This window comes from Schistosoma haematobium, chromosome 3, assembly GCF_000699445.3.
Source record: "Schistosoma haematobium chromosome 3, whole genome shotgun sequence".
NCBI classification, from domain to species: Eukaryota; Metazoa; Platyhelminthes; class Trematoda; order Strigeidida; family Schistosomatidae; genus Schistosoma; species Schistosoma haematobium.
The window spans coordinates 45,535,199-45,550,754 of NC_067198.1; the positions used below are offsets into that span (position 1 = coordinate 45,535,199).

A 15,556-nucleotide genomic window follows, 5' to 3' on the forward strand; every position below is an offset into this window, starting at 1 on the left:
TTGGAAAGAGAAAAAGAAAAGGGACATAAAGAATACAAAAGATTAGAATTCAGGAGAACACAGAGAGTGGATGCACCTGCGCCATTGCAAATGATTTTGAGCCATGTCATTCAAGGTCTCTAACCATCGATTGCTATCATCTCGTGGTCCCCAACCAGGTAGTCTACACCTACCAACATGACTCAGTCCACTTGTCAGTGACTTCATGGACTTGTGCCATGTTTTGATTTGGCCGCCCCCAGCTTTCTTCCAACCTACTCCTATACCACTGAACATAGCACGTCGAGGTAGTCGGTGGTTGGGCATACGTTAGACGTGTCCCAGCCATCTCAACTGATGAAGTTTCACCACTTCATCAATTGATTTGCCATCCTTACCTAGTACCCGTTTCCTAACAATATTATTATTATTCGATGGAGTGCAGCTAAAAGAAACAGTAATGGTAAACATATGGGTAATATATACTAACTATAACATGGAATAATTGCAAAACACTAAGTTCAATATAAGCTTTATTTTATATTGTTATCAATATTGTTTAAATAGATTCATTACTTGTCACTTGAACAAAGGCATACACAATGTTGTGAATACAAATGGAGTGACAAAGAAAACAATCTTTCACAAGCAAAAAAAAACAACGAACAAACAAATAAAGCAAAAAGCACCTCTTTTTTTTCGAAAAGAAATAAAAGACCAAAAATGTGTATATTGGAATCAATACTAATGATGCTTAAATGAAATGAATTGAGTCGCTTATAATTCAAGGAATGTGAATGTGTATACACTATTCCGAATGCACCGAATTACATTTCTAATAATAGTAATAATAGTAATATTAAGTATTCAATGGAGACAGAAAGAAAAAATACGATATGAAATTGTGCGCGAAAGAAATAGGAAAAAAATCAGTAGCGAAATTCATAAAAACACTAAATTAACTCTTTAAAAAAATCAATTAAAATGTCCTAACAACAGCGCATAGGAACGAAAAGATGTCGTAGAGAGTATGGTCGAGTTATATATCTAATAGTAGTAGTAGTAGTAGTAGTAGTAGTAGTAGTAGTAGATAGTAATAATTAAGCTTCACTGATAGTGATTCGAACCATGTTAATTTGTTCTTGAACATTACTTGATTTCTCGTTCCATTCATTTGCTTCGTCTAAGAGGTTAAAATAAAAGAGAAGAATACGAATAAAGACAATTGTTCCTCTATTTCTCTTAATCTAACAATAATAGTGTATCATCATCTTAATCAGTAAGTAAACAATCAGTCAACTCCGCCTGAAGTCCCTCCGAGGGCTACTGCCGGTCCCAAGCCCGGATAAAGGAGGAGGGTTGGGCATGGGGTTAGCGTCCCCATCCCGTAGAAAACTAACTCGCTAAAAAAACGCTAACCATAAAAAATTATTCAAACCTTTTAAACTCTGCCCCAGGAGTCAAAAGGTCTTCGTTTAGAAGAATTATGACACCTCATGATGAAAGCCGAATTCCTTCGGAAGTTACGAGGCCGATGCCCCTTCTGACAACCAGAGCGACCATTTATTTAGGTACATGAAATGTTCGTACAATGTGGGACACCGGGAGAGCCTTCCAAATTGCTTCAGAAACATTCAGTCAGTCAGCTACAACGTAGGACCAGACACATATATGCATCGGTCCAAGTTGCCATACTTCATTAATACAACAAGATGAACACCGGATTCATAAAAGTAGTTAATTCAGAGGTGGTAATATGTAAAAGAAAGATTGTATATAAGGACTTTTGAGAAACTTAACAATTATCTATTTTATTAAATGCTAGGCTCTACCAATTAAATCATGGTACAAGGATGAAACGTTGTCATGAAATGACAACATCAAGTAGAGAACTATTTAAAACGCATGAGGACTGTGGCACAACATAATCACTTACTTACTAAGGCCTATCATCCCTAGTGGAGCATAGGCCACCGATTAAGATTCTCCAAACAACTCAACATAACTAGTTGTTTCAAGTTTTAGCATGGGACTCTTTTTATCATTGACTATGAAATAATAATTGATGGATTTCAATAATATCTGGAACGAAGTGGTCATAATTGATGATGGTTACGCAATACTGAGTGTACTAATTAAAATTGAAATTATGGTGTGAAAATTGTCCGCTTACAAAAAGAGCTAGAAATCTTGAATTTAATCTTTGTTAAGATCATTAACGTACATTAGCTCAAGCGTCTAAACATTGGTAGTAAAAAGAAAACAGCTATTGTACCCCATAGTGTTCAATGGATTCAAAGTTAGGATCAATACATGACATAAATCATCTTTAAATAAAACTAATCACTGAAAACTATTGACATCGCCTACCTTGATAAGCGATATTTGTTGATGTATGTGTAAGTTGGAAAAAAGGCGAGCAAATCAGAACGGGTCATTAGTCCATAAAGTCAATAACTATTGAACTGATTCATGTCAGCAGATGCTGACTACTTGGTTGTGGTCAACATGATTACTTTAACCAATGGTTTGGAATAAAATAGTTCGGAATCAGTCGGAATCTACGGATGAATTTACTTTCTATCTTCCCTTAAATTCTAAGTTTCAAAACTAACATATACTTCGTTCTCATTCCAAAAATTCATACTTTTTTTCTGAAAGCATATTGTATGTCTTATCTTTTCTACTATCAGTAATACTATTGCTATATATACTACTCTATGCAGCATTTGTCTTGATAATTTCATCAGCGCTGTGCTCATGGTTTAGTAACTTGATTCAATACACATATCTTTTAGATTCCACGTTGCTTATGATTGTTGACCAACTTGCAAAGAAACAATTCAACACGATAATCAACCAATAATAGTAGTCAACTAGACAACGAAATAAGTTATATAACTATACATTACAGTTATTGATTCAAATCGGAATAACAAGCCATCAGTTTTGTTTTAATGATGTCTGAAACATGACAATTTGATATAATTATATTTCACAGGTTGAAATCATGAGTCAATTGAAGCTAGACCACCATGGAAAACCTGGAAGCACTGGACGGCCGTTTCGTCCTAGTATGGGACTCCTCAACAGTACGCATCCAAATTTGTATTTGTTTAGGTTAACAATCGAAAGAGTAATGGTTCAATAACCAATCAGTTGAAAACAAAGAATATAGGTATTTATAAGTTTACTTGTTCTTGTGGAGTAGATTGCATAGGTCATACAAAGTGAACGCTTTCTAAACGCATCCCTAAACATTAACCTGTGTGACCTTCAAAAGGTGAGTGTAATGAAATAAACAGTTCAATAGTGGAACATCTTGTGAACTTTGGTCACATAGCCGTATCTGATAAGTCCTGTAAAATCATTTATACAGGTCGACGACTACATTCATCAAAAGGAGCAATACACTTTTTTTCAAACCTAAACTCTGTGTGCACTTTATTTTCATAAACGGTAATTTGATATTATTACATCCCTCCAATGTTTTTAAACTTCCTAATTTTAATCATTCGCTATTATCACCTTCATGTTTGGGATTGATTTTTCACCCTTTTCAAATTCTTCGAGTAGACAATGATCCAAATCACAATTGATTTAATATTATAACCTCTCGTTAATTCTCGATTATTAAGCAACTTTCTTTGACACATGGTATGATGTGATCATCTTCAATAGACTATTAATACGATTTTACAGTTTTCGTAAATGATATCGTTAAAAAGAAAATTTAGCGAGACTATAATTCAAGGGAGAACTAATCAGGTGTAAGATAACAGGTTTCGGATTTTGGCGAGAAATTCACTCATCCATAGTTTTGAAATTAAAGCTGATGTCAGGTTGTGACGAAAACCCAAAATCTAATTCCCCACACAGGTTTATAACCTTTAATTAGACCTAGTTACTAGATGGACACTTTCAAGGTCAATTTAGCGTCACTCAAAGGTCATCCATATATTATAGTCTCACCGAAAATTTTCTTTACCAAATTGTCTTATCTCTTTTTAAATGAATACAAACAATGGATATAATAATAAAATTTGGTGGTGATAATGTATTTAAGATCAGTTCATGATCTCGACTGTAAAAACAATGTGAATAAACGTATGTATTATGTATGAACTGAAATTTATCCATAAGTCTATTTTACTAACCTTCTAGAATTGTTAATTCACCGGCTAGATTTTCAGATTCTTCTTCTGCACGAACAGCTCGTTGAGTAGCCTATAAATTCATTTAAAATTTGAGAATTTATAGCTGGATTTACATATATATATATATAAGTCTTCATTTATTTAAACACATTAACATTGGCACAATGAGACATCAAAATATACATGCGCCACACAAATCAATGGATTTGTGTACGATACCGTCGAGAGTGGAGAGAATCCACTATCCCAACCGAAATGCTCTCACATGGCCACGTGTATACAACCACTAACAGGGAAATCCTACTCACTGCCTTCTCGCGGAGGGCGTGTTCTTTACGAAATTGAGAGGACAGAAAGCGAATGTCCGGTGCTTTAACCGGGTCGGTGGATACGGAGGATCCACCTAGCGGAGTTAGAAGACTCTGATTCCAAACCAATGGTTCACATGAGTTGCAGGATCCTGAAAGAACAAATGGCGTATAAACCAATTGTTGGTCACTGGCCACCATGGGACTGCATCTCCTGACGTTGCTCCACTCCCTTGTGAGTTAGACCTTCAGGTCAAAGGCTCCAGGCGTGGCTCCTTAAGAAAACCACCTGTTTCGATCAAGGCACTCAGGCAGTATCCCAGCCCTCACACAAATCGAATGACTTGTGTGGCGCATATTTATTTGGTGCCTCTTTGTATCAATGTTTATGTGTTTAAATAAATAAATAAATAAAATGGACTGCAGTACTGTCTGAGTATGCAAACCGAAACAGGTGATCTTCTTAGGGGTCACTAATCGAACGTGTTGACCCAGAGGTCTAATAAACAAGAAGTGGAGCAACGTTACGAAAAGCGATTCTATTGTAGCCGGTGATCAAGAATGGGTTCATATCCCATTTGTTGCCACAGGACCCTAGAGTCCATGTGCACCATTGATTCAGAACCACAAGTTTCTAACTACCTTAGGTACATCCGCCATACGCACTAACTTAGTTTAAGCATCGGACATAGTTTTTTCGTCATCTCCATTCTGTAAACAACAACCCCACCACGAAAAGGCAGTAAGTAGGACTTCCTTGACAGAGCGAAAACATTTACATGTTTAGCTTATTAATTAAAGACATACAAACAGCATTTAAAAATCTAGACCTAATTAAGAGGATATGCCGTTTATGTGAAGTGTGGTAGATTTTTTTGCATGGACATTTCGTTGTTCTGCTTCTGATAAATAAAAAAATTAAGTGCTCTTTATATAAACAATATTAGTGCTTATCGAATGATGGCATTTCAAACGTTTACTATACTGTGTTTTGTAGTCAAATGCTAACATGCTTTTTTAACCACCTGTTGAAATAAACTTACCAAATGAGGCAGAAATCACTTATTTTAATAGCTGAAAGATGTAACAACAACTTCAATGTATAGCACATATTGGGACACTGTCTTCTGGAGAGCGGTTCATAAGTGGCTAAAATACAGTTATCTTTTAACCAATAGGTGACAGGTTCAGAATCAAACACTATAGAGTGTGGCTCATATATATTGGCGCTGTCTTGTACCAATATTTATGTGTTCAAATAAATAATAAATAATAATAAATAAACACTATAGACGTCAGTTAGAACAGCACGATAGAAACACTAACCCTCACACAAAAAACATGCGGCTTAAAGTTAAGCAAAGAAATTTTTACTTAGTAAATGAATCATGTTACTGTTATTATTCATGTCTTCAGTTTATAGGTCTCTTAATTGAGTGGTCTTCAACTATTAAAAATAAGCTATTTAATGAAATATATAATCTGGCCATCATGGAAATTTTATGGTGAAAACAAATGTCCAAGAGATATTCTGCCGAACATGAAGAACTATTTTTGTGATCCCCTAAGTATACAATGAAAAGAAGTAGATAATAAAGAATATTCTAGTAAACTATGACCAGAAAGAAAACGTAACTATTATACGGAGTCACACAGTGTCACAATTGCTGCATAAGGAAAACCATTATTGCTCTCTGTCTTCCCTTAAAGTATGAGATTAAAATCGCTTCATGTAGTTCTTTCTATCAACTATTTCTTTCTTCCTATACTATGTCCTTATATGCAATCTTTTTATATATATATTACCACTATTGAATTAACTACTTCTATGAATCCGGTGTTAATCTTGCTTTGCTAATGCGGTATGGCATCTTGGACCGATGCATATTTGTGCCTGGTCCTACGTTGTAGCTGACTGACTGACTTTGGATGAATTTTACGCCCAGGAAGTAATAATGTTCCGAGCGATATTCATACTGTCCACCGACGACGGCACAAACACTAATGTACTCAAGTTACTATCATAAACTATTTGAAAGAACCAGGATCTGATCTTTTAATGTACACAGATGGTTTGGTGATTGAACCAATTGTCTTTCCAACAGGTACTAGATTCATGCCCCTCCGTATTTATCATGATTTAAACAGTGGGTTAATGACACTAACCCTTCCATAAAATGTACAGTTGACAAATTAATCAATGATCAAACGGAAAAGACGATTAAGAGTTGGCAGGAAAACAAAATATGGAGGTCAAGGTTAAACACAGTAAATGAATGTTTGTTAATTTAGTGTTGTCAAAATCACTAAATAACATGAAGTTACTATGTAGGCAATAATCACTAACCACACTTGGTTAATGATAAATTGTTTGGATAATTGGTTGAATTGTTCAAATTTGTAGTTAATAACTACTGATATAAAACAGTATCATTCCACCTTAGATTTGGCTGATCTTCTTTATATACAAACGATTCATCTTGTGATTATCAAACAAAGCGTATTTCTGATATTCTTTGCCTGTGAATGGTCAAAGAATATGATGTGATTATTATAACAGTAAATTTGCAAGGTTAACGACCGAAATCAGGAATATATGAAAACTCCGAATGCTCTGCAATATGAAGGCTGTAGGAATGTATGTTTTTCTGTGCTGATCAGTAGTTGACAGTAAGATTAATAGATGAGGACAACAATACCAGTTACACGTAGAAGTGAACAGTTATCTAAACTGATTAAGAGGCTGGTAGTGAGATAATCACACACACAGATAGATCCAGTTATGTCGTAATCGGAAAGAAGTGAAGAGACGAATGAAGAAATGACAAACAGTGGGTTATTTCTGGGAGTATTGTTTCACTTACCTCGAAATCTGTGAATTACAAACACTTAATTATGTGCCTAATTTATCCAACGCATCATAGGGTTTCCCTTAACCTACAAATTAGTGTTATATTACCTACCATTACAAGATTATTGCAATTTAAACAAAATCCTTTTATGCTGTTTCTGCAATATTATACTGATCTCACTCATTGACATTGTGACCCAATTAATCACTTATTTGTCCATGTACCTTTTTGAATTAAAAGAATCAGGTAAATCGGGCTATAGTTATTTTTTATCCGTGGCAACCAGTCAGGTCACTGGTCAGTGATAGAATGGTTCTACTTTTATCTGCCCTCGGAGCTGTTCAGTCACAAACCAAAATCATGGGTTACAAGTGTCAGGGTTGAACTAGGTAACTGAGCACATCGAGACCGTAGGATATTTAAAGTCTGGTTTCTCTCCAAATTAAACAAAGACTAATGGGCAAGCAAAATCAAGGTTGTTATAAAAGTACAGGACACTTCGGGGAACCATTCAGCTAACTTTAATTATCTACTACCAGCACCCTGAAAGGTAGACTAATGTATGGACTCTAAATATCAGTGATTTTTGGGAGCCTTAACTTATGAGGCGCAAGATAGAAGTAGTCATCGATGAATTCATTCTAGAAGCCCAGAGTAATCTTCCAAGTTTTGTTATTGCGACTGATACATTAGTTACAATTCGGTAGTCAAACAGCTACATTTAAACGATACAGAGTGCCTATTGTTCCAGTTTATAAACAAAATCAAAGGTAAAGATGGCATGAAAACTAAAAATTTGGATGTCTGAAGTAGTAAGTCACCTACTAAGTTATCGTAGCTATCAGAACTGAATCCGAGAAATCTGTGAAAATCAGACAAGCTTCAGATCTAGTCGAGGAAGTTTCATCAGTAGGTTTATCCTTTGCCTCACTTTGAAGTGCCTTTATCTACTTAAGTGAGGGCAACATGGTAATACTACTAGATACTACATAAACAAACACTCCAAGTCAAACACAAACAAGTACTTAGTAAATGAGTTGCATTATGTAGCTTTAGCTATGTTATCATTTTACGTGGCTACTTCGGGTAGTATTCTACGAAGATTTTTTATTTTTGTTCCTATATAACTTTGTTATGTAGGTAATACAAGAGGTAATGTTTGCTTTAATCATTTTCTTAGAGGTTGATCTTATTTATATAGATACAAAACATAAGATGAAATTGTATGAAATTAAAATGCTGAGAAAGTTCATTTTCTTTTAAACATTTTAGATAACAAAACCATGAACTTTCTGAATTTTCTCAGGTTTAAATTAAGACAGAGAAAGTCAAACGAATAGACATACGAACAGAAAAATAGGAATATTAACAACAGTCGCGAGTTGAGAGGATTAAGTCAAAAGAAACAACTTAAAATAATAAGTAAAAAGAGTGTGAGGATATGCTTAAAACTAAGGCGGGTATAAGGAATTGATGTATTCGCACTACATCAGTCGATTTTAAGATATATTCCTCACAGTTTCTTCTCTTTCATATCAAAATACAAAATTTCGTCCCATTTTACTAAGCTTAGAACAACAGTCGACTATTTTTTATAGATTAGCATTTTCCTTAAATGGTCAACCACAGCGACTTTCCGACCCTCCTTAACATCCAATAATAAAACACTGAGGTAGACGGTGCTTGAAAACATGTAACACATCTCACCAACCCCAAATGATAGAGGTTCAAAATGTTAATTTATATAGCTCTTTGAACAAATTATACTTCTAGGAGGTAAATTATCTTTTAAGTAGTAAACAGATTGTCTAAAATGTATACCGTCATAACTCTATTAATTAAAAGTGGAAGGCAAAACTAGATGCTCTTCAAATGATTGATTACCTTCATTTCTGCAGTTGTTCATACTGAAACTTGCATAAAGTATTGATAAACAAGCAGGTCATTGCGATATTCCTTCGTTAATCGTAAAAACGATAATTAAGTAGCCAGATGATTGAAAACGATGGTATTTTATTTGCAGCTATGACTATAAACATCAGGTTGTGACTTTTTCTTTTGTAAATGAAGCAATGGATCAGTGGTTTGACTTTAAGCCACTGAGTCACAGGTCCGAAGCTCGATCCACCTAGTTTATATCCAAAAACCGGACAGTGTCGCTAGTCATCACAATGTGGTTGATAGCTAAGCACATGAACATGTACCTGGTTGATGAGTGAAAATAAACTACCTTACAGTAAAAATTAGCCCCGAATGCTATTCACCACTTGTCTTTTGTACATATGAGATATCCATACAAGGATATGCTTTCCTAAAAATTATTAACAGCAAAAAGGCCAAAACAGTAACACTTATATACATTAGTTAACGCTGTCAGCAGATGAAGGCTGAAATAGAATCTTACTAATAAGCTTTTTATGGGTGTTCTACTTTTAATTCAAAATAAGACTCCCCAAATCTCCTTGTAAATAAGAAAAACATGAGTTACTTACGGAATTAATTTGTTCTGTCAGTTCCCTGATTTTTTCCTCCAGCATTTCTATGCGTTTATTTGCCTGTAAAGAAATCAATTTTCAAACAAAATCATACGAGACATGGACTCATCAAAATACTAAGTTAGAGAGAAGTCAGATGTGATGCTGGCCTCATTGAGTATGGCCAAACAATACAGCTATTTAGTGGAAAATGTGGTAAAGTGCAGAACCTTGAATGATGAGAGTACTGTAATAAGTATAACACAAACAGGTTTATATTTGTTTTATGGATGTTTTTATGGCTTGACTAGACGGAATTTACGATTGTCAAAATGAATGGACAGAATGCTGACCGATAGATGAAAGAAACGATATGTGACCGAGCAATGGTTATTCACAAGACCATATCGAATTAGGACCCCATACAATTAGAAATCAAAGACAATAAAGCTAGTCACATGAAGTTTTTCGTGCAATAAAAGCTTACATATATGATATAAACACAAATTAAACGCGATAAAACACTACTTATTTATTTGAATACAAATATTGGTACAGAGAGGTACCAAATAAATATGCGCCACACAAGTCATTCGATTTGTGTGAGGGCTGGGATACTGCCTGAGTGCCTTGATCGAAACAGGTGGTTTTCTTAAGGAGCCACGCCTGGAGCCTTTGACCTGAAGGTCTAACTCACAAGGGAGTGGAGCAACGTCAGGAGATGCAGTCCCATGGTGGCCAGTGACCAACAATTGGTTTATACGCCATTTGTTCTTTCAGGATCCTGCAACTCATGTGAACCATTGGTTTGGAATCAGAGTCTTCTAACTCCGCTAGGTGGATCCTCCGTATCCACCGACCCGGTTAAAGCACCGGACATTCGCTTTCTGTCCTCTCAATTTCGTAAAGAACACGCCCTCCGCGAGAAGGCAGTGAGTAGGATTTCCCTGTTAGTGGTTGTATACGCGTGGTCGTTTGAAAGCATTGCGGGAAGAAGAGCTGACTCTTTCCACCCTCGGTCGTACCAAGGCATTTGGGGGCGATAAAATGCTATAAGCGATTGGAGGGAAATAATTTTTAGGTCACTTATTCTCCAATCAATGAAGACCTAAACGAAAACACTACGAATTTAAAGTGAATACTCGGACCATTTAAAATGATCCAAAGCTTTTTGGCTGAACTCATTACAAACCAAAGGATCTAATCAAGCCAAATCGAGCAATTCACTACAAGATAGAGATAAGATAATTCACTTGACTCTACAGGAACTACTACTCCAGTATTGAGTACAACATAAATGAGACAGTAATACTACTATACTGTAGTGTGCAGAACGTTTATTAGGGCTGAGTTAAGGGTTACTTATCTACTACGTGCAGACCTATCAGCACTTATATGAGGTATTTGATCGGGTTAAAGATGAATTTCAATCGGTTGAAGTTCGTTCCTTGATCTACGAATAAATTAACAATAACTTGTCATTCATATATATATATAAGTCCCACTTCATCATGGATGCAGTAAACGCGTTCTCATCTGTCTGTACCCCACACACCCCCAAATTATCACTAACAAAACTTCAGAAAATCCTAACTCTATAAGAATCCATTATTTTGAGCTGAAGCACTCCCAATCTAGTCCCACTACTTCCAAGATAGATTACATGCAGTGGAGGGCGAGCAGCCATATTTACAAGCATATGCGTGCCACTTCCGAGAACTACTAAAGCGAGGATTTCTATAAATAACAAAATCAACCAAGTACATCGAACCTCGTTTCCTTGTGTCTCAATGCGACGTAGTCTGTTCCCATGCAAATTAGCTTCATCTCTCAACTCTTTGATAGTCCTAAAGGCGAGTTAAAAAGTTCGAATGTAATACTTGGTAAGAGATTCTTCTTTCCGATCATATTTTTCCAAAACCTCCAATTTTTCTTGTAGTAACTTAAGAGTCTGAAGAATTCAAAATAACTGACTATAAAAACCTCATCGTAAACTTGGGCTGAAGACCTCGCAAGACTTTGTGCTTCGTTAACTTCATCTTCGAGAGAACGAATTGATTGTTCTTGACTTTCTAGTCGTTTTTCTAGAGATTCATGTGCTCTAGAACGAATATTTTTAATACATTTGGTACTTCTGACACTCAGCAGCTGATTTTTGAAGCTCACATAGGCGCTCAGTATTAACTCTGATAGTTTTTTCATGCTGTTCACGCTTTTGTTCTAAGCTATCTAGAAATCTATGTTTATCTTTGATTTCTGAGTCAAGCTAAACTACTAGATAACAATCCGAACGTATTACCTTTTTAACAAAACTTCTTTGAGACTCCTTTTCCTTACGTTTAAGGTCCAATTCATGAGACAATTTCGCAATGTTGTCATGTAAGTCTGATAGTTTAGCACTTATCATATTAACAGAAACCATGTTTCGTTAGTCATAAACTGTGCGCTTTGGAATCAGAAAGCTTCCAATTTTCAATATCTTCACAGTGAGCTACTTTACACTGAGCCACACCAACCAAATAGTTTACTTTCGTGGCTAGTAGCTGTAGGATTTCCATCTTCAGACATTATTAGGTCTGCAAATACCACGTTATACACCAAAATTAAAGTTGGTAGTTGACTTAGTTAATATTTTGTATGCATATACTTTATACTACAGTTTCAGTTTGGGAAGGACAGGAGGCCCGATGGCTTGTGTTAGTCCTGGCAATGGTGGTCCCCCAGTTGCTCCAACTTTCTTTTGAAAGAATCGACGGATGGAGCCTCAACCACGTGCTGAGGTAATGAGTTCCACTCGTTGATGATTCGGTGGGAAAGTCGATAGTCAGCTGACAAGTAATTTGTTCTGGGCTTGTGAACTTTGTTGGAGTGTCTTCGTAAATTCTCTGTTTTGAAAGACAAGAAAAATGAGGGCATATCAGGTGCAAATTTGGCACTAAGCAATTTGAAAACTGTAATCAAGTCGCCTCTAGTTCTGCGATATGACAACGGGAAAAGGTTTAGCTTGGCCATTCGAGCTTCATACGGAAGCTTCGCTATTCCGGGAATCAGCTTAGTCGCCGTTCTCTGAACCTTTTCCAGAAGCTCACTGTCTTTTTTTAAACATTGGCTGGCTGCTTGTATGCAGTACTCAAGTTTAGGATGTAGGAACACTGTATACAAATTCAAAAACGTCTTAGCGCCGACATGACTAAAAGCCCTACGTATTGACCATGTGGTTCTAAAACCTTTGGCGGCTATTGCACGGCAGTGTGCAGTAGTCTTTAAGTCTTGACTAACGATGACACTTAAGTCATCATATGTCTGGATGACAGGTAGCTCAGTGTTATTCATCGTGTATGTATACGTACCTTGATGACCGATATGCATCACAACACACTTGGAAGTATTTATCGGCAACTGCCAGGTTTGAGACCATCCAGATAATTTCTTCAAGTCATTTTGGAGTTCTTAGCTATCACCCTCGCATCGTAACGTTCTCCATATCCTGACATCGTCAGCTTATAGCAAGACCGATGATGATAGGAGACGAAGAAGGTCATTTACATACAAGAGGAATAGCACTGGCCCCAAAACTGTACCCTGGGGCACTCCACCAAGCACAGTTTCCCAGCTAGATAACTTTGAGTTCACCCGAACTCTTTGCTGACGCCCAACTAGGAAGTCTTTTATCCACATAAATAGATTGCCTCCAATCCCGACATTTCTTAACTTATATAACAGCCGGTTGTGTGGAACCTTTTCAAAAGCTTTGCTGAAATCAATGAAGGCTACGTCTACAGGTAACTTTTGGTCCTTAAGAGCGCACCAGCTTTCACGAGCCACTAATAAGTTAGTGAGACAAGAGTAACCTATTCTGAAACCGTGCTGCTTCTCCGAAAGTATCCGGTTTTTATCGAGATACTTAAACAGCTCCTTCCGAATAATCTTTTCTAAGATTTTAACAACCACACTAGTTAGGCTAACGGGGCGGTTATTCTCAGGTTTGTGTTTCGTACCTGCTTTGAAGACAGGACTTACTATGGCGTTTTTCCAGTCTTTGGGTAAACGATCCTGAGTTACGTATAGGTTAAAGCATATATTTAAAGGGTTCGCAACGAAGTTGGATAATTCCTTCAGTAGCCTAGGATGTAATTCATCGGGCCCCATGGATTTACCTATGTCAAGCTTATTTAGTAGACCAAAGACATCAACTTCTTTAATGGTCACGCTATCCAGTGTATGTGTGGAGGGATCTGTATGTGCTGATGGTAAGGGTGCTTCTATGGTATATACATTGCTGAAGTAGTTTGAGAGCACTTGAGCCTTATCAAAGTCGTCCTCCACTAGTGACGCGGCAGTACTGTCTCCTCATAGTGCAGGAATATTTCCTCTTCTCTTTGTCCTTGGGTTTATATAAGAATACAAACGTTTAGGACATTCTATGGATTCCTTAACAATCTTTTCTTCGTACAATTTTCTAGACTTATGGAGGGTCGAGGCACAGGTATTCCGGACTTTTTTATACTGGGATTTAGTTTCATCAGTCCCCAGTAACCTAAATCTATCCCACATTCTCCTTCCCTTACGGAGAAGGATAAGACAACAATTTCAAGTTTATAGTCAAAACCACACACTGATTTTAGGATACTTCCTAATGTAAAGGAGTAGAACAAAATTTATTCGAGACTTTCCATTTTGCCTTCATAAAACGAACTCAAACGAAAATAAATAGTCTTTTTTTCTTGCGGTCGAATCTACTCATGTATGTTTGCTTCGTATTTGAAACAAGAACCCATTTGAATTCCATGCTGATTTTCTGACTCATTTACGCCAAGCAGTATATTCTGGACATTGTTTCATCAAAGTTATGAAACGCTTCACAAATAGCCTATAATATCCAAGACCTCTTGCCAGAGCCTCCCTTGAATCATCCGTGGTTCTGAGATCATCACTAACTATAACTATAACGGAGAAGAATGCGGACCTCCCTACTGAACCATGGTGGGGAGTTTCTCGGTCCCCTTGGTATAGTCCAAGGGATATGGGGTGTGGTAACTTTTAAGTATGAATTTCGAAATGCGTCCCAAGCCACTTCAATTGAGGACTCTGGTTCTATTGTTCAATCTACTAACGATGTTGAGTGCATGATATCTGGTATATTTGCTTTCCAGACGTTAGGTCTGGATTGGGCTGACGCGTGCTCGTGACTGACAGTTATATGGAAGTCGAAAATTAAAACTGCGTGACCACTTTTACCTAGGGGTGGCATATAATGAAGCTTCGCAACGTCATTCACATAATGAGTGAGTATCAGATCTAGTAAGAATGATTTAGTGTCCGGGTCATACCTAGTTGCTTCTTTCACATGTTGTACTAGAGCACATGTGGTAACCGCGTCAACTAGTTCCTGCTCGAAGGAATTTTCTGACGATTCAGTTCTCAGATTTTCCCAGTCTACCATAGGTGCATTGAAGTCCCCTAGGATTAGACATCGACCACTTTGTGACCAAGTATTGAGACTGCTCAGAAGAACTTCATTTACCTCACAGCTTGGACTGCGATAGACCAAACCAATGAGTAGCTCTTGTCCCTTGCATTTCAAGCGGAGACTAACTACGTGAGACAACCTGACATATCTAGCGAGCTAAGTGTTTTTGCATACACCTTACTCCCTCCGTGAATTTTGAATTACATGTTCAGACGATCATATACCCGTTTAGTCGAGGAAAGCCATCAATATATCGAGGTGTTTTTCTGAGATATCTAGCAGCTGCAAGGGATTCGTAGCACGGCGCACCCACTCG

The 15,556-nt window shown here is 36.9% G+C and overlaps 1 protein-coding gene across 5 annotated transcripts; it reads right to left on the minus strand.

Annotated features, from left to right (window-relative positions):
• Nucleotides 1-230: 230 nt before the first annotated feature.
• LEV-11 (Lev-11p) lies at nt 231-12,232 on the minus strand. Of its 5 annotated transcripts, XM_051213969.1 has the most exons (8): nt 12,070-12,232; nt 11,903-12,036; nt 11,754-11,871; nt 11,651-11,721; nt 11,542-11,617; nt 9,789-9,851; nt 4,137-4,206; nt 231-1,162 (listed from the first exon to the last, which is right to left on the minus strand). In XM_051213969.1, exons 1-8 carry the CDS (start codon nt 12,190-12,192, stop codon nt 1,080-1,082), a joined length of 738 nt encoding a protein of 245 aa, XP_051069990.1. In that variant the 5' UTR covers nt 12,193-12,232; the 3' UTR covers nt 231-1,079. The 5 variants fall into 5 exon arrangements, with proteins under 5 accessions (XP_051069990.1, XP_051069992.1, XP_051069993.1 ...); XM_051213971.1 differs by having other exon boundaries at nt 500-1,162; nt 11,754-12,036; XM_051213972.1 differs by lacking the exon at nt 9,789-9,851 and having other exon boundaries at nt 500-1,162; nt 11,651-11,871.
• Nucleotides 12,233-15,556: the final 3,324 nt, after the last annotated feature.

What these genes read in the sequence shown, in the direction of transcription:
- LEV-11 (XM_051213969.1), bottom strand. Translation starts at nt 12,192, where the DNA reads ATGGTTTCTGTTAATATGATAAGTGCTAAACTATCAGACTTACATGAC. An exon ending in AAAGAAGTTTTGTTAAAAAG is followed by an intron (nt 12,037 to 12,069) that starts GTAATACGTTCG and finishes CTAGTAGTTTAG; the next exon opens with CTTGACTCAGAAATCAAAGA. An exon ending in AAAGAAGAATCTCTTACCAA is followed by an intron (nt 11,618 to 11,650) that starts GTATTACATTCG and finishes ACTCGCCTTTAG; the next exon opens with GACTATCAAAGAGTTGAGAG.